Raw genomic sequence first — 20,412 nt, 5'->3', positions numbered from 1 at the left:
GGGCAGAAGGCGTGGCTCCGCCCCCTGTGTACGCCTTCCGGCGTTCCCAGCCCTCCACGAGGTAGCTGGGCTCACAAAACATGGCCGCCCCCATAGAAGAGACATAAGACTCCAAAAACATGGCGGCCGGCGTGACCTGAGGACATACATGCATTCGGTCTACGGCAAAATGGCGGCGGACCGCCGATATCGTCTTCCCAGCACATCCACCTGCACTCTGCTAAGAGGTGACATATGGATCTACAGAGATACACTGCACATAAGGTAGGATTATACCTCCTATGTCTGCTGTAATGTTACAGTCTGCTGGGTAGAGTGTTAGCTCTTGAACCAAGTCCACTTCCCACAAACACATGCTGTATTACAAGGGGGACTTGTAAGTATCAGATATATACTGACCATATATGGAGGGGCCCATAATATATACTGCCTCATAATGAGGAAAAAAGGGAACGTTTACTCACCATACCGAACCGACAGGCACCCTCTCTTCACAATACCCTCTCCACCGGGGTGGGGGTTTGTGGACGCCTCGACTCTCTGGTACCTGGCGTCCAAGCGAGACTTTTAACTCGCAAAGTCAGTCCCTTCACTGGGACTCCGTCGCGGCCGACCCAGCGCGGAGCTCTGGTCTGCACGCGCTCGTAGGCAGAAACCGGGGTGACCACTGGATCTCAACATCCAGCCCGTCGCCCGGCCCCGCATACTTACTTGAATATGTCGCGGCCGACCAAGCGCAATGCCATGGTCTGCGCGCGCTCGTAGGCCGGCTGGGGTGACCACAAGTGTCGCCCAGTCCGGCATTTTTGCTTGAAGATCTCACAGGAAAAAACACTGGAGAAAACTACCTAAAAAATGTCTTTTTCTTAAAGAAAAAAAGTCTTGCCAGGACCAAAAGATCCCAGCAAGGAACTTAGGTCCTTACTCCTGACTAGACAGAAAAAAACTGATTCCCTGTAGCAGAGAGAGGGAGGATATACCCTCAGGGACTGCCCCTAAGGTGGAGCCAGAACGTTTTGTCTTTCTGCCTAGTCCTACTCCTGCGGAGACAACATAACCCAGCTCTTGAGAATCAAGAAGACTACGTCTGTCAATGAGCGATAGAGAAAAACCTTCTGGGTGTAGCAGCCTCCTTGGCCCCCTAATAATTACCAGAGCCCCATCTCTTTCTAGCGATGTCGGGGACTCTCTCTGCTGATGGGCCAAGACACAGCGGTGGCCCATGAGTTTTGATTGACACCAGCGTGAAAACCCATGCGATCCAATTCTGGTCCGGACCCAAAAAAGGGTCCCGTGCGAGTTGTGTCTTAATGTGATGTGAATTCTGCCATGCAATCTGTATGGCTGAATTTGCATTGCACAGACAAATTGCATATGATTCAGAGCGCACAGCCCTGCAAATCACATGCGATGTCTGCTCGATGCTAATTCAGCCATACAGATCGCATTCGGACACCACTCGCACGAGACCCTTTTTTGGGTCCGGACCAGAATTGGATCGCATGGGTTTTCACACCTATGGGATCCGATTAATGTACGAACTGACAGTTCGCACTGCGATATGCAAACTGATCTGGGGGTGTGGTAAACTTTGCAGTCACACCCCCAGCGATTTGCTGCCTACGAGTTGAATACGATGTGGAAACCCACAGTGGATTCGCAGGTTTCCCGCATCGCATATGTGTGAACTGAGACTTACCAATATGGGGGCTCAGAAGGTGGGCTTATACAATAAATGTCAGGATTAGATCCTAAATCACAGAAATTACTGATAATTTTGAAAGTGGTTTTCACTGAAAGTAACCTCTGCATACACATTTTGTTTATCATATGCTTAATTTGAAGTGCCCAGGTTTATAACAGATATATTTAACTATGTGTGCTCCATGGATGCCTCCATATAGCCACTACACAGCTGATGAGTGAAAAACTCTGATGTGCTCTCTTTATCTGGTATGCAGGGATCAATAGGAATTGATTCATAAATGACTATAAATAATAAAATGCCGCACTATTTATTAGTATGGGGTAGGTCTGATGACATCACACTAAACACAACTGCTTATGAAAGAATAATCAGTGGGGTGAACAATCCGATTATATTTTTCAAATTCTATAATTTCAGCTAGATTAACAGCTCCAGTGTTTACAGGTTCCCATCATGGATTCTTCCAGCAATTCTCTCTTCTATAGCGATTCTGAAAAGCTAGCAAGTGCTTTGTGTGTTTAGAAAATTACTAATCATTACATAAATCTTATTTTGTTATTCTGCCTCGTCTATGTTCTCAATTACCAAACAGCCTGTTGGAAAACAGCAGGTACCTCCCTGATTTACAGGTTCCATGAGCAATAAATTGACTAAACTAATACATTGTAAGATTCTCTTTCAATCTGCTTTATTATATTTCAGCGCGCTGTGTTATTTACAGTTTTTATATATAAAATGAGGAAAAAAAATGAAATTAAAATGGAAGGAAGCAAAGAAATAAAGGAACGTGAAAACCGATTTAGACAGGTGCTAAAAGGCGGATTTGGGTCTAACAAATATTAAACCAGTAATGAACCCAAAACCAAAAATTTTATATATTGCAGATAACCAATCATTCGATGTGGTGGCTGCATTATTTACGTTTTTTTTTTTTTTAGCTTTTTCCCTCTGCTGTCATGTGGTAATCTTGCCAGTAGCATTCCTCCTCTATTAGAGTGCCTACACTCTGGATGAAGGAGCACTTTTGGACAGCAGACCGGGCCTTTTTCTGACGCTTGTTGTTTACAAGTTAAAATCAGTTTTTTTTTTTGCTATAAAATTACTTAGAATCCCCAAACATACACATTATATATATATATATATATATATATATATATATATATATATATATATAGGGCTGGGCGATTTTGCCTAAAAAAAAAAATCTTCGATTTCTTTTTCAATGCACTTAAAAAATGACAGCAGACATCAGATATAGTGTCAAAAGTGCAACTTTATTGCTAGGATTGTCCTCAAGAGTTAAAACGCGTAGAATCCCAAAACAAAGTAAATGAGGCTCTGGATACGCGCAGCGGGGGCTGGCTCATATCTATGGTAAGGCACAAGAACTGTGTGGAATGAGGGGCGCTAAGCAGGGAGGGAAGGCTAACAGGAGGAAAGTTCACACCTGTGTGGAGGACTGAGGAGAAGCGCTGTACAGGTGTGGCTAGTCTCTGTACCTATCACTGCCCCTGTACAGGTATAACCCCACCTCCCCTCAGACGCACCACCCGCTTCCTCTCCCGGCAGCTGACGTCACATCCAGGCCTGGCGGTGGCCGCTGATTGGCTCAATTCTCGTAGACTCTGAGCAGAGATGGCAGCGGCCCGGTTACTGGGGAGTTCTCGGTGTGTTGTGGCCGGTTCCCGGGCCTGGCTGTGCGGTGTGCAGTGGACTGGGAGCTGGCTGGAGCCCAGGGCGGCCCGCCTGTACAGGTAAGTGTCCCGCATGCAGGCCATGGGGGCCCCTGAGTGACCTCTAGTGTGTGTGTACTGTCGGTTACGCGGGGCGGGGGCTGGCTCATATCGTGCTATGGTAACGCACAAGGACGAAACACGGAAAAGTCCGAAAAAACTATTGTGGCAAAAAACTCGAGTTTGCAAAATAAAAATCGTTTTACATCACAAAATCGATAAATCGATTAAATCGATTTTTTGCCCAGCCATAATATGTATATATATATATATATATATATATATATATAGCAAAGACCCTAGAGAATAAATTGGAGATTATTACAATGTTTATTATCAAACCGTATTTGCGCAGCTGTCTTACAAACACAATTTTTTGGGAAAAGATTCACTTTTATTAAATTAAAAAATAAGAAAACAGTAATTTTTTTTCTATAATGTGAAAGATAATGTTATGCCGAGTAAATAGATACCCAACATGTCATGCTTCAAAATTGCGCACAAGCATTGGTACTTAAAAATCCCCATTGGTGACACTTTAAAAATTTCTACAGGTTACCAGTTTAGAGTTACAGAGGAGGTCCACTGTGTGATCCGATTCTGATGCGGCTCAAAAAAAGCCTCATGTGCGAGTTTGCTGCGGATGCGCTGCGAATTCAGCCATACAAAGTGTATGGCTGAACTCGTATCCGCACATGAGATCGCATGTAATGAAGGAGCAGTGCGCTCCGAATTACATGCAATCTCGCAAACCACACAAGTGTGAACCGGCACTGAAAGTTTCCAGGACGCCCCGCTTTGTGGTCAAACTGACCCTTCGAGCAAGCCTGTTTGAAGTAACTAATTATGCCTTAACCCTTAGACCAAGTCTGATGTAATGCCAATTATAACTATGCCTTATTTTAATCAACTAATATGTAAGTATGTGACTTGAAGAACGTAATGGTAAACTGCTATTCTTGTATCAATTCTATGTATAATCTACTGGAAAGGGACTTCCCCCTTTTACTCTCTCTATAAAACGTTCTTTACTGTTTGAATAAAGCGAGCATTCTGTGACATCGCACCTGCCGTCTCTGTGTCTCATAGAGTGCTCCCAGATATCTGAAGAAACTTTGATGCCTAGGGTCATGCGAGTCTGAATTATTGCCAACAATGACATTTATGTTGCAGATGATTCCTAAAACCTGACTTGTATCTTATGGCGCTTTTCCACTGCATGGAACCGAATGGTTCGGCTCGCTTTTGCGCATTTCCATTGCTGGTACCGCATGGTACGGTGTTAGAAACGGTTCGGTACAGCGGTGCTTTTCCACTACATGGAACCGAACGGTACGGCTCGCTTAAACAGTACCACCTCGGTTGTGGTTCCAAGAGGGCCGTACCGGTACCATATCCCACAATATTTTGAATGCAGCCTTGACTGTTTGTCACTACTAGCCACTGATTGGTCAGAGAATCGTTGTTATCCCACCCACTTACTACTTTAGTGGAAAAGCAAACCGTACCAAACTGTTCCAACACCGTACCATACGGTACCATGCAGTGGAGAACCAAACCGGGCCAAGCAGGGCCGAGTGGAGCCGAGCCGGTACTTGCAGTGGAAAGTGCCATTAGTGCAAAGTTCTTCACACAAGCAGGAAAATTACATTTTTGGAGGCATTCTGAACACCAGCTGTAGAGAACTAATAGTATGAATTCACAGTGAGCTGTGGTAGGAGGAACTGCTTGTAGCAGAATAGCGCTTTATAAACAGTCACCCATCAGCTTCAACATCTCTGCTCCTTTCTACTTACACAGCTTCCATTTCCAGGTCATCCATGTCCTCGTCTTGTGGAAGTTGAAGGTATGGGTTGTCTGATGCTGGTCGGAATTTGTACCCGGTCAACACAATAAAGACAAACGTGGCCAATTCATCAAGTAGCTGCGAAAACCACAAATTGATAATTTTTTTACATATATTGTATTCTTTACTATATTCAATAGTTAATAAAAAGCAGTAAATATCTACCATTTGCCACCAGTAGGTGTTGAGCTCTAAACAACATCAGCAATTTTCTCAGAGGAGGAACACATTCCTCCCTAGCAAATACAGGACTGTCTGACTTAATCATTTATTATCATTATTTAGGGGTTTATATAGCGCCAACAGTTTGCGCAGCGCTTTACATTATGAGGGAAGACAATACAGTTACAATACAATTCAATACAGTAGGAATTAGAGGAAGAGCTTACAATCTAGAAGATTTACATATTTTCTAACAAGCTTTGGAAAGATGAACACAGCAAAGTCAGGAGAGTGAAATCACCTCTCTCCAATAGCTTTACTGCAATGTTGTCACCTCTCTGTCTGCAGCCTGATAATTGGACAATGACGATGCACCACAAAATTAGGCTGTGCTCCCGCCTCCTGTCAGCACATGTACATGCTTTAGAGCTCCAATTGGCTTCTACTACTGCCCTTCCTTTTCCCAGAGCGCTGTTGTGTGGTATAACATTAGACTGCTAGCAAGATATTGTTTTTAATCACCTCTCGCCCGCCTTATAGTAAAAAGAAAAGGGGGCAGGTTCCCGCTCGTCCTGGGACGACGTCATATGACATCGTCCCAGTGTCACCGCTCTTGCGTGCCTGCAGCGTGACACCCGACCTTGGCTCTTTACCCATGTGATTGGCTGTGTCCCATCACAGCCGATCACATGTAAAACACAGAAGTGCCCTTTATCGGCTCTCCTCGCCTCACACTGGGGAGACCTATACAGGTAATCAGGGCACTGATCATCAGTACAGCCCCATCATTGTTGCCAATCAGTTCCCATCAGTAATGCCAGTCAATGCTTCCTTTCAATGCCGCCCATGAATGTCGCATATCAGGGTCCATCAGTGCGGCATATTCATGCCTCCCTTATCAGTGCCACCTGATCAGTGCCCATCAATAATGGCACTCAATGCTGCCTTTCAATGCCACCCATGAATGTCGCATATCAGGGTCCATCAGTGCGGCATATTCATGCCTCCCTTATCAGTGCCACCTGATCAGTGCCCATCAATAATGGCACTCAATGCTGACTTTCAATGCCACCCATGAATGTGGCATATCAGGGTCCATCAGTGCGGCCTGCTCATCAGTTCCCATCAATGCAGCCTCATCAGCGCACATCAGTGAAGAAAAATTACTTACAACATTTATTATTATTAACATTTATTTACAACATTTTCTGACAGAAACTAACAAAACTAATTTCTTTTTCAAAATTTTCGTTTCGTTTTTTTTTTGTTTTTTTAGCCAAAAAAAAAAAAAAAGTCCAGGAGGTGATTAAATACCACCAAAAGAAAGCTTTATTTGTGCCAAAAAAGTACAGTATTGCATGACCATGAAATTGTCAAAGTGTGACAGCTCTGATGGCTGAAAATTGGCCTGGGCAGGAAAGGGGTAAAAGTGCCCGGTATTAAAGCGGTTAAAGAAAACCGCAAAGCACATTAGGTGGTGTTTTTACATCTGCCAGAAGTTCAGCTCAAATAGTGAATGAATGAAGATTTTAGGTACTAAAGGCCCATCGCAAGAAGAGGGCATTATCCTACAGTAAAGCTGTAGGATCATATCGAGAATATGATCCTACAAGAGTGGGAGTGGAAGAGTCTTTGTGAATAATGGGGTCTTATCAATATCAACCCCCCCCCCCCCCCCCCCGCTTAAATCAGGTCCTTTGAGTGGACATTAAATCTTGCTGTCACCTCATGATTTGTGCTAGGTATTTGGGTGATGGAATACAGTACAGGCTTGACAGTAGTTCAGGCTTGACAAAGGGTTAAAAATGTCACGTTTCTGGAGGAATTTTCACTTCTTTACTGTAATGCTTTTAAGATAAAAGAAAAAGAACTACTCGCTGAAAAAGGTACTGTGCAAGCCCTCTGTGCGGATCACCTTCCTGAAGAAGCTGCTCCAGCACATAAATTTAGGCCTTGTTCACGTGGCCAAATTGGCCATGGTGCAGCAAATATGCTGTGAATAACCGCAGCCAGGAGCTCAGGTGTGTGTGGGCAGCCGCAGATAGGAAGCCTGTGCAAAATGATATATGGACAGTAGCCATAGCGGTCTACTGATGTTTGTAGGTAATTTCACAGCCAGCGATTTTCTGGACTGTTGATCATCCCTAGATGCAGGCTACATACGTCCTTTTGAAACATGGGACTTATACTTCAATACTGGGCACGTTTACCCCCTCCCTGCCCAGGCCAATTTCCAGCGCTGTCACACTTTGAATGACAATTGCGTGGTCATGCAACACTTTACAGAAACAACATTTTTAGCATTTTTTTCACACAAATAGAGCTTTTTTTTGGTGGTATTTAATCACTGCTGGGTTTTTTTTTTGGCTGCAAAATGAAAAATTAGGTAAAAAAAAAAGTTTTTGTTAGTTTCTGTCAGAAAATGTTGTAAATAATGGGATTTTTGACTTACCGTAAAATCAATTTCTCTGATGTTCATTGACGGACACAGCTCCTGATTCTTCTTAACCATTGGGTTATACTGCCCCCTACAGGAGTAGGACACTAGGAAGAAAAAAGCTAGACTACGCCTATGGGCAGTCCCACTCTCAGCTCTGGGCACTCAGTTTTGTTACAAGCAGAATCAGAAGAATTACAACTCCACAGAGGGGTGGGTGCTGTGTCCGTCAATGAACATCAGAGAAATGGATTTTACGTTAAGTCAAAAATCCCATTTTCTCTTTCCTTCATTGACGGACAGATGTCCTGATTCTTCTTAATCAATGGGACGTCCCAAAGCAGTGTTAAACATGAGGGGTCGGAAAAACATCAGAAAAAAATTCCCAAGGCTAACCATAGCCAATTGGGTAACATAGAGCTCTACCATTAACAACTGGAGCTCACCAGAAAAAGAATACACCCTCAAGGAGGATCAGGTCCTCTAAACAGCAGCCTGCAAAACCTTGCGGCCAAAAGAAGCATCCGCAAATGACAACACATTCACTTTATAAAAACTTTGTAAAAGTGTGCACCGACGACCAGGTGGCCGCCTTGCAAACCTACGTCACTGAGGCATGATGACGGAAAGCTCAGGAGGCACTAAACACCCTAATAGAATGCGCCTTGACAGAGAAAGGAGAAACCTGACCCTTGAAGGAATAGACCTGAACCACTGTCTTTCTGATCCATCTGGAAATGGTCGCAGAGGAAGCGAACAACCCTTTGTGAGGTCCGTCCATGAGCACAATAGAGAGTCTGAATTCCTAAAAGACTCCGTAGCTGGCGGATACACCCTAATTGCCCGGACCACATCCAAGGCATGCAAGGCAATTTCCTTCAGATGTTTAGGCCTGGGACACAGGGAAGGCAACACAATGTCTTCAGTCAAATGAAAGTCAGAGACCACCTTGGGAAGGAATGATGGACAGGGACGAAGCACCACCTTATCCTTGTGAATCACCATAAGGTGAACGACAGGATAATTGCTGCCAATTCTGACACCCTTCGCGCAGAGGTGAAAGCCACCAAAAAAGGCAACCTTCTGGGACAGCAAAAGACGCAAAAGCTACAGAATATTTTCAAAGGGAGGCTTTTGTAGAGCTGAAAGCACCAGATCCCAGGGCGGCAACGGAGCCCACACTGAAGGAACCAAATGTCGCACACCATGAACAAAGGTACGCACCAGCGAGTGTGGCCAAATGTCATTAGAAAAAAAACCACGAAAGCCATTGACTGTAAAGCAGGATGGAAGACTGGTCCTTGGGACAGCAGATCCTTCCTGAGAGGAAGTCCCCAAGGAGCATCGGTAACCAGCTGTACCAGATCAGCATACCAAGACCAGTGAGGCCAGTCTGGAGCCACTAGAATGACCGAAATCCTAGTCGTGGCAGGAGTTTGAGAGGACTGGAACGAATTGGCAGCCCACATCAGAATGCCTACTACTACTTACCGAGCTGCCAGGACACTTCTTGCGCCCCCTTGGTGATTGACATAGGCCACTGCTGTGGCCTTGTCCGAATGAATTTGTACCGGACACCCCTGAAGACAAATTGTCCAATGAGCCAGACAAGTCTGAACAGTACATTAATCGACAGTTTGGTCCAGACCCCTTTAGCACATCTGTTTTGAGGACCTCTCCCCACCTTGACAGGCTGGCATCCCTGGCGACAACCGTCCAGTACAAGGGGAGAATGACTTTCCCTGTCGAAGCGCCAGAGAACGAAGCCACCTCTAGAGACCGTGGATCCTTGTCCCATTTCACCAGAATCTCTTTTGTGTGGAACTGTGCAAACAGACCGCCTCAAAAGGTGGACACCATCAGGCCCAGCACCCACATGCAAGCCTGGAGGGATGACCGTCTCCTGAACAACAGAAGCTGAATTGTCTCCTGCAATGTCTGGAGTACTTCCAAAGGAAGAAACACTCTGGCTCAAGCCGAGTCCAGAGTCGGACCCAGATAGTCCAGTTTTTAAGGAAAGAACTGCCAAACCAGCCACAGCGAACATATGGCGGGCCAGAGCCTCCGCCCTCCTATCAGCTGGATCTGTAAAGACCGGGGACTCCTCAACCGGAATGAAGGTAGCTTTATTCAACCTGGAAACCGACGAGTCTGCTATAGGTGGGAACGTCCACCTTTTAAGCAGTTAATACTCATAAAGATACCGCAGGGCAAAAAAGCTTAGGAAGCACTGGGTTGTGGACAACCCCACTGTTTTGCGACAAGGTTGTCAAAGTAAGCAGAAAGGGGAAAACCATCGCCACTTTGGAGGGACTGTGGGTGCTGAAAGGGACCGGCGCCGTCAACGCAGCATTAGCCACAACCTCCATTTTTAAAATTTTGCGCACTGACACAAACAGTGCATCCACCAGTGACTTTTAATGCGCAGCTAAAGGAGCAGAGGAATCATCATCGCTATATGAGCACTCAGGGTGCACGGACGCAGACGCAGCAGGGTGACTCGCATACGTGGAGGCCAAAACAATTTCAGGATCTGATGTAACAATCAGGGGAGGGCCGCTGACCGAGGGCCCATCAATGGACCACCTACTGGACCCCGCAAAAAAGAAGGAGAAAAAATTGCAAGGACCAGAGATCCCAGCCGGGAGCCTAGGTCCTTACTCCTGACTAGACAGATTAAAAAAAAAAAAAAAAAAAAAAGATTACCTAGAGAACAGGGGGGTTATATACCAAGCTGGGGACAGCCCATGGGTGTAGAAAGGTGTTTTTTATTTTGCCTAGTCCTACTACTGGAGGAGGCAATATAACCCACTAGTTATAATTTATTGAGCGCTGCATCCATCAATGAATGAAAGAGAAATACTATTTAATACTAGAAAGCAAAAAAGGCCTACAATTCACCTTAACCACATTCGCCGGCCAGCAGCGTTCACACTGTATTTTTGGCTTACCTCGTACATCCATTTCCATTTGAAAGGGACTGCGACCTTGATGAAAATGGCGATGATTCGGGTGAAGTAGATGAAGCAGACAATCTGTGACAGAAAGAAGTGGGAAAATTGAGATATGCTATCTAGAAGGCTGAGGCCTATTCTCTCTGTATACTGCAAACCACTTGGCGTGCAGAGCCGTCTTTCCAAAACTGCCCTCCCCTTTTTCCTGATTCCGCTTGACAGCAACCTGCCATCTCTGCGAAACACATGTCAGCCTGCAGATCTGGGATTAATCTGGCTGAGAGGAATTTATGGCACCCACTTAATATATCACTCTGTGAGCTGCAGGTTATTATGTCTGCATCTCAAGCACCCAAGGCCATCTCCAGGATAGATTAATCTAATGCAATTACTGTGGGAGCCGACCATCTATTCATCCACCCGCCTAGCCAGCTATCAATTCTCATTCACCAGGGGACAGTAACATCCTCAGCTCAGTTTAAAGATCTGGTGGGTGTTAGCAGCAAAGTAAGGCGGGTCACATTTATAGCTTGTATGTGACAAAGAATCACAGGAGAGCTTGTCTGTATGTCAGCTCAACTAATGCAGAACAGATGCCCAATTCACCAATAAACAGAAAAATCGTTATCTTTTATACTGCCCATACATACTGCCGTTTTCTGCCAACCGGAGGCACTTTCAACCTGCTTTTACAAATGTGATGAGACAAATCAAGTCAACCTACTACAGACAGTTTACATTTATATCTGGACAGCAGGGGTGTTGGTAGGCTGCATCGATCCATTTGATTGTTTTTGGGCTGAAGAAGCTGATTGAAGAAGGTGGTTTAAATTGCCAGATGGCCAGCATTATGCATAAATAAACTTTCATTCAGTGGTCATTGTTAGGGTCCTTTCACACGGGCGTTCCGCCCGGCTGACTCCGAATCGATCTGTCTCCGTTCACTGGGCAGAGAGAGACCTGTCAGAGCCCCGCTCTCCTCTATGGGGAGATCGGATGAAAATGGACCGCCTGTCCGTTTTCATCCGATCCTCCAGACAGATGGAAAATAGGGTTACCATTCGTCTGGATTTCAAGGACAGGATCAGATCGGATAGCAGCGGGTGTCAGCGGACATGTCACCGCTGACATCCGCTGCCCCACCGAGGTGCATGGAGTGTCCGATCAAGTCTGCCTGAAAAACTGTTTCATTATCATCATTCTAAATTAGTGTTTCAGGCGGACCTGATTGGAAAGCCCATGTGAAAGGGGCCTTACAGAAAACCTGCACAGGGAGAAATACTTGGTTGTAACAGATTTAATATATACAAGTCACAGATCTAACGAAAGCATGCAGTGACAAATCCACATAAACATATCTAATAAAAAAAAAATGGAAAATTCAAATTTCTTTATCAATTTAGGCCAATATGTATTCTGCTACATATTTTTGGTAACTAAAAATCCCAATAAGCATATATTGATTGGTTTGCGCAAAAGTTATAGCGTCTAAAAACGATGGGATATATTTATTTTTTTCACTAGATTACCCCACCTATAGCAGGATTGCGATATGGCGGCGGACAAATCGTCAGTAAGTGATACTTTTTTGAAGACCAGTGGCACTAATACAGTGATCAGTGCTAAAAATATGCACTGTCCCTGTACTGTCACTGGCAGGGAAGGGGTTAACACCCAGGGCAATCAAAGGGTTAAATGTGTGCCTAGGGAATGCTTACTAACTGTGTAGGGAGGTGCTTGTACTGTGGGAAGGCAGAGAGCCGTGTTCCTGCTTAGCAGAAACACAAGATCACTACCTTCCCTACTGACAGAACGACGATCTGCCTGGTTTACATAGGAAGACTGCTGTACTGCTTCTCTCACTAAGAAGCACCAGTGCGGGGGGACATCGAGTCTGTCGTACCCGCTGATTTGCTCCCACTGTGTCCAATGACAGTGGGAGCAGGTCGACGGCAGCACATGTGCATGCGTGCCCAAGACCCAGAAGTGCAGAATCACGTACAGATATGGGATTCTGCGCAGAGGAGACGACGCCCCGCTGTAATTGTACGTGGCCTGGTTATCAACAGGTTAAAGGAGAAGTATAGCCATAGCTCATTTGGCAGTACTTCTGCTGTGGATCCTAGGAGAGCAGTTCGATCTGCACTGCTGTGACCCGTTTTCAGCTAAAGCCGGCTGTCGGCTGACATCACAGAGCCGATCCAGGCTCAGGAAGGATCGCAACCATATGGTCAGGATCTGCCCTCATGCCTGGACTGGCACCTGGCTCAGCCTCACAGTAAGCTGCTGAGAGCCTAAGCAGGCAGCTCCCACCCACTTCACAGCCGAGAAATCCAGTGAGCACAGAGGGGCAGAGAGTGGACACTGACAGTCAGCGGTGTTTGATCGCTCGGTTCTCAGTCTGCGAGGCGCCAGGGGACAGATGCTGCCATTCACCAAGGTGGGTATGATTCTGAAGTAAAAAGGAAGACCCATACTTCTCTTTTAAAAGTACTTCTTCCTGTCCATGCAGTGGGCAGGCTCTAATAAAAGGAGGATGGGCAGAGCAGAAAGTTAATGCTCTTTGCATCATTAGCACTATCTTGCAGCCGACAACGACAGTATTATGGAGGATAATGTCACCAAGGAGCTTAATGGGGAGGCACAGTGCCGAGGACCATGGTGTTACTGATCTGGCACAGGAAATTAGGTCACCACAGGAGGACTAGTAGAATCAACAAGCCAATAAAATCAATCAATAAAAGTGACCAGGTTGGTAATGGTTGCTCTAAAATTTACACCTTCCTGCTTTGCTTGCCGCCTACCCTAGTGGCTACAGAGTTTGATGGGCAGGCTCATTATCCAATCAAAGAGCCAAATAGAGCAGAATAGAATGGATCACACAGTGACCATTACAGGCTTGGCCACATTCTCTCTAATGCAGAACCTTTTAATATTACTGTAAAAAAAGTAGAAAAGTATTAAATACTCAGTGTTTTATCCTTATGGATACATCCTGTGCCTCCGTTCCTGGTAACTGCCCACATATCAAAGAAAACCTCACATGGTTTGTTATTTACTGCAGCAGGCTCCAAATTGACAGCACAGAACTTTCAGGTAGGGGAGCACACTCCTCATGCCCTTTATATCCCTAATACACTAGGGCCGTGATGGTGAACCTTGGCACCCCAGATGTATTGGAACTATGTTTCCCATGATGCTCATGCACTCTGCAGAGTAGTTGAGCATTGTGTGAAAATGGGATTTTTGACTTATCGTAAAATCCATTTCTCTGATGTTCACTGACGGACACAGCTCCTGATCCTATTAACCATTGGGTTATACTGCCCCCTACAGGAGAAGGACACTAGGCAGAAAAAAAAAAAGTTTAGCTTCGCCTATGGGCAGTCCCAAGGGGTATAACTCCCTCTCTCTGCTATAGGTACTCCCGTTTTGTTACAAGCAGTGTCAGAAGAATTACAACTCCACAGAGGGGTGGGTGCTGTGTCCGTCAATGAACATCATCTGTCAATGAGTCCAGAGAAGGGCAACTAAACTAATTAGGGGATTGGAGGACCTTAATTACGAAGAGCGTCTGCAATCGCTTGATTTATTCTCCATGGAGAAGAGACGCCTGAGGGGGGACATGATAGCAATTTATAAATATCTCAATGGGGATCTCAGCTTAGAAAAAAAGCTGTTCAGTCGAAGGGATTGCATGAGGACTCAAGGGCATACAATGCGATTAGAGGAGAAGTGTTTTAAAGAGGTTGTAAACTCTGCTAAATGTTTTATTTTTTTTTTTACAAGCTGAAAGATAAACACATAATGAGCTAGCATGCATCGCATACTAGCTCATTATGAAATACTTACCTTAGAAAGAGTCCCCGTCGTGCCGTCTGCTCACCTCTATGACGGGCGACATGTCCAGTCGCCCGTCTTCCGGGATCGCGGCATCCGGCCATCTGATTGCCCGGAGCCGCGGTGACGTCACTCCCGCGCACGCACGCGGGAGCCGACAGTCACGGCACGGGTCTCTGAAGAAACGGCACCAGTGGCCGTTCCTTTAGAGCGCATGCACCAGTGACGTCACTGGCTGCATGTAAGGTAAATATCTCCTAAACGGTACATGTTTAGGAGATATTTACAGTACCTATAGGTAAGCCTTATTATAGGCTTACCTATAGGTAAAAGTGTCAGAGGAGGGTTTACTTCCTCTTTAACCTCAGGCAACGTGGGGCGTTCTTTACTTTTAGGGCTACAAGATTGTGGAATTCTCTACCACATGAGGTGGTTTCTGCGGGTAGTATGGTGACTTTCAAAAGACTCTTAGACCTACATCTCAAGGATCAGAACATTCAGGGCTATGTGAGATGATTACGGCCACACACACCTACACAGGTTGAACTAGATGGACTATTGTCTTTATTCAACCTCACCTACTGTGTAACTATGCAACATCAGAGAATTGGATTTTATGGTAAGTCAAAAATCCCATTTTCTCTTTCGTTCATTGGCAGACACAGCTCCTAAACTTCTTAACCATTGGAATGTCCCAAAGCAGTGTTAAACATGAGGGGTGGGAACAGCGAAAAATAAATTCCCAAGGCTAAACTATAGCCAACCAGGTAAACAGGAGCTCAACCAAAAAAACTGTAGCTCACCTGAAAAGACAATACACCCTCAAAGAGGACCAGGTCCTCTAAAAAGCAGCCTGCAAAACCTTGCGGCCAAAGGAAGCATCTGCAGATGTGAACACATCCACTTTACAGAACTTTGTGAAAATGTGCACCGACGACCAGGTGGCCGCCTTGCAAACCTGCGTCACTGACGCCAGATGACGGAATCCCAGGAGGCACTGAGAGCACAAGTAGAGTGTGCCTTGATAGGGAAAGGAGGAACCTGACCCCTGATGGAATAGGCCCGAACCACAGTCTGTCTGATCCATCTAGAAATGGTCGCAGAGGAAGCGGACAACCCTTTCCAGGTCCCAAGCATAAGCACAAATAGTGAGTCTAATTCCTAAAAGACTCCGTAGCTGTCAGGTACACCCTAATCGCCCGGACCACATTCAAGGAATACAAAGCAATTTCCTTCGGATGTTTTAGACTGGGACACAGGGAAGGCAACACAATGTCTTTATTCAAATGGAAATGAGAGACAACCTTAGGAAGGAACGACGGACAGGGGCGAAGAACCACCTTATCACTGTGAACCACCAAGTAAGGTGAACGGCAAGGTAACGCCGCCAATTCCAAAAACTCTGCGCACAGAGGCGAAAGCCACCAAAAACACCACCTTCTGGGACAGCATAAGCAGGGGAATCTTCCGAAGATTTTCAAAAGGAGACTTCTGGAGGACTGAGAGCACCAAATTGAGGTCCCAAGGCAGCAACCGAGACTGCACTGGAGAGGTCAAGTGCCTAACTGCCTAATGAAAAGTATGCACCAAGGAGTATGTGACAAGGGCCATTGAAAGAAGACCGCCAAGTCTGACACCTGACCCTTGATAGTACTGAAGGCCAGTTTCTGCTCAGCCCCCCGTTGAAGGAAGGTCAAGATCCGATCCACCAAAAAAAGAGCGAGGATGAACCCCAAGAGACTCACAGCACGCAATGGGCGTCTTCCATGTACGATGGTAGATCTTCCTAGAGGTTGATTTCCTAGCTTTTAACAGCATTGGAATCACCAACTCAGACAAACCTCTATCCATCAGCACCTGGTGTTCAACAGTCAAGCCGTCAAAGCCAGGGACTAAAGCAGGATGGGAGATTGGTCCTTGAGACAGCAGATCCTCCCTGAGAGGAAGCTTCCAAGGAACGTCGCCGACAGCCGCACTAGATCAGCGTACCAAGCCCGGGCCATGAAGATGACTGAAATCCCTTCTGCCTCGATCCTGCGTAGAAGTCTTGGCAGAAGATTGAGAGGAGGGAAGGCGAAAATCAGATGATACTGCCCCCATGGGGCCACTAGCGCGTCTATGGCGTCTGCCAGAGGTTCCTTGACCGAGCCACAAACCTCTGCACCTTTCTGTTGAGCCGGGATGCCGACAAATCCACCTCGAAATACCCCACTAGAGACACAAGTGATGAAACGCCTCCGGATGAAGGGACCACTACCCTTGGTCCAATGCCTGCTGACTGAGGTAATCCGCTTGCCAGTTTTCCACCCCGGGGATGTGTATAGCGGAGAGGGCTGGAACAAACCATTCTGCCCACCTTAGATTGCCGGCTACCTCCAGAGTCGCCAGGACACTTCTTGTGCCCCCCTGGTGATTGATATAAGCTGTGGCATTATCCAACTGAATGTGCACTGGATATCCCGGAAGAGGATCCGTTCAATGTTCCAGGCACAGTCTGATCGATCAGAGTACCAAGACATTGATCGGTAGTCTGGACTCTTCCAGTGTCCAGACCCCTTCAGTGGCAATTTTGCCGAGGACGCCTCCCAAACCGGACAGGCTGGCATCCATGGTGGCCACTGTTCAATACAAGGGAAGGAAGGATTTTCCCAGCCGAAGAACTAAGCCATCATATCAGGGAGACTCTCATTCCCCGGCTCAGCCGGATCTGATTGTCCAGAGACTGTGGATTCTTGTCCCCAAATGGCCAGAATCTCCCTTGCAGGGACCTCCTATGGAACGGTGAAAAACAGACTCCTCTCGAAGACACCATCAGGCCAAGCACCCGCATGCAAGTCCGGAGGGATACCCATCTGCTGGACACAAATTACAGCCTGCAGTTTTTGGAGTTTGTCCAGAGGAAGGAGCACTCTGGCTAAGGCTGAGTCCAGAGTCAGACCCAGATAGTCCAGCTTTGTGGACAGAACCAGAGCAGACTTCTGAAAATTCTGAATCCAGCCAAACACCCTCAAGCTCTTATGGTGATTTCCAGGTTTTCCACAAGAGCAGTAGGAGACTCTGCTTCTCAGAAGGAGGCCGTCCAAGTGGCCCAGTATCGCGATCCCCCAATGCTCCTCTCCCACGGCAAAGCAGAGGAAGCACTGGAGTGGAGACCGACACATATTGGAATGTGAAGGTAAGCATCCTTGATGTCGATGGAGGCAAGAAAAATTCCCGATGCGGGGAAGCCACCACTGTGCGAATGGACTCCATTCTGAACTTCTGCACCCGCACAAAGCAGTTCAGCGCCTTGCGGTCCAGAATTGGACGCACCTCGCCATCCTCCCTGGGGACTGTAAAACTCCTGAAAATTTTCTGAAGTTGGAAACCGGGACAATCACCCTTTAAAGTAAAAAAGTCTTGCACGCCCTAAAAAGAGCCTGTAAGCGGACCGGTCTTGCACGCCCTAAAAAGAGCCTGTAAGCGGACCGGGGACAGACGCACCTTGAAAGGAAGAACCTTACCGGAGGGTAAGAACGAAATTCGATCTTGTAGCCGGACCAAATGACCTTGTGGACCCACCTGACTTGTACCAGGGGAGACCACGGGTCCTGGAACCAGCGAAGACGTCCCCCCCACCCCAGATATGGGTGAGGGAACACCTTCATGCTGAAGGGGCCTTGTCCGCGGGTCTGGAGAAGCCAGCTGTTGACTTGCCAGACCAAGTTTGCTTGGATCCTCCAGAGGTGGCCGGTCCCTTGTCAGTCGACCCTGAGGGACGAAAAAACTTCTTATGAGCAGAGAAAGGAGGGCCCATGTCTATGACGAGGGTCCTTGCCCTTAGTAACCTGGGGAAGAAAGGTACTCTTCCCGCCTTTTAGACCTTTAATGACATCATCCAGGGTAGCACCAAACAGGGGATCTCCTTGAAATAGAAGATCAGTCAAGGCCTTTTAAGAAGTCGGGTCCGCAGATCAGAATTTAAGCCAAAAGACACGCTGAAGGACCACTGCTGAAACAGAGAGCCAAGCCACTAGGGGAGCCGCATCCAAAGAGACATCATAGATAAACTGCAGCCTCTGGACCAGCTGGTCCACCAGCTCAGAAAAGGCAGGGGGGAGCTACTCCCCCTCCAGGTCATGGTGTAAAAGCCTAGCCCATTCGGTCAGAGTCTGCAATATCAGGGAAATGGTGAATATCGGCCTCAGTGCCGAACCAGCCAGGGTGCACATATTGCGGACCACAGCCTCTGCCTTCCTGTCACCCGAGTCCTTATATGCTGGGGACTCTTCAACCGGAATCAAGGTTACCTTGTTTAATCTGGAAACTGAAGGGTCCACCACAGGTGAAACAGTCCATTTCTTAAGAAGGGACTCCTCATAGGGGTATCGCCTAGCAAAATTTCTTAGGGATCCCAAGGGATGCTTTGATCGTCCCCACTCTTTAGAGACAATTCTGTCAAAGTAGGAGAGGAAAGGGAACACCTTTTCCGCTCTGGATGACTTGTGAATGCCAAAGGGAACCTGCGCTGCCTCCGCCACAGCTTCAGCTGTGTCCTCCATCTTTAAGGTTTCATGCACAGTTACAATCAGTGCGTCCACCAGTGCCTTTTCGTACAAAGTTGCAGAAGTAGAGGAATCCTCCTCATTATCTGAGGATTCAGGGCACGTGGTCGCAGACCCAGCAGGGTGACCCAAGTCTGCAGCGGCCAAATTAGATTCAGGATCTGATAAAACAGATGAGGCAGGAGGCGCTTTTTGCCAGCCCGTGCCCAAAAGACACCTCCACCTCCGATTCTATAATTTACACTGCATTCTGCGAATCAATTTGGGGGTGTCATAAATGTTACATTGACACCCACAGCAGTTTGCAGAGCGCAGTGTGAACTGCCTGCGATTCAAATGTGATGCAGAAACCCGCACAGGATTCGCTGTGGTTCCCGCATTGCTCAAGTGTGAACCCAGCCTTTCCCTGCACGTTAAGCACAGACTGTCAGCACGAACACCTGTGCCTCCCCTGTGGGTAAATTTGGCCCTTTGCACAGGTGTATTCAACAGTACGCTCGTGTGAAAGTGTGTTTAATGCTGGACTCCATATAATCAGACACTAAATTAAATACTTCAGGTTCGCCCTATAGCAGTTTTACTGCTACAGTTTGGCACCTGTGCGCCAAATCACGTATATATCCGTGATCTGGTTCTTCCGGGTAGGAAGCACCCATTGCACCGCTAGTGGTTAGCTGTGATCATTCAATGTCTGCAGATACCCGCCGATGATCGAGCAGAGAGGCAGAACGCAGAATAGCGGTCTGCCTATGCAAACAAGGCAGATTGTCGTTCTGACAGAAGGGAAGGCATGGATCCTTTGTCTCTGGAAAGCAGGGATATGGATCCATGCATCCTCTAGTAAAAGCACCTCCCGCACTGTAATAAAATCACTGGCTAGGCACTCAGTTAACCCTTTGATCGCCCCTGATTTTAACCCCTTCCCAACCAGTGTCATTAGTACAGTGACAGTTTTTTTTAGCACTGATTAGTGTCAATAGTCCCCAAAGTGTCAGAATGTTCGCCTCGGTAACGCAGTCTCGCTAAAAGTCACTGCTCTAATTATAATATTAATACTACTAATAATAACTGCTGGTCATTACAAGTAAAATAAATAAAAATATTCCATAGTCTGTAGCTGTATAATTTTTGAAAAACCAATCGTACCGTATTTAAAAAAAAAATGGCCTGGTCATAAAGGGGGGGGGT

General features: G+C 46.6%; 1 protein-coding gene across 1 annotated transcript in view; it reads right to left on the bottom strand.

The window, feature by feature from the left end:
• GPR107 (G protein-coupled receptor 107) overlaps window positions 1-20,412 on the bottom strand; it is a 168,366-nt gene that overhangs the window by 8,073 nt on the left and 139,881 nt on the right. Inside the window, exons 16-17 of the mRNA XM_082264241.1 lie at window positions 10,838-10,921; window positions 5,238-5,365 (exon numbers count right to left, since the gene is read on the bottom strand). Coding sequence (XP_082120367.1) covers window positions 5,238-5,365; window positions 10,838-10,921 — 212 coding nt within the window. The remainder of the gene's footprint in view (window positions 1-5,237; window positions 5,366-10,837; window positions 10,922-20,412) is intronic.

The sequence above is a fragment of the Pelophylax lessonae genome, assembly GCF_965119305.1.
Source record: "Pelophylax lessonae genome assembly, chromosome: 7".
NCBI lineage: Eukaryota > Metazoa > Chordata > Amphibia > Anura > Ranidae > Pelophylax > Pelophylax lessonae.
Note: the sequence above shows the minus strand (reverse complement) of the source record. Positions and strands in the feature narration are given on the sequence as shown.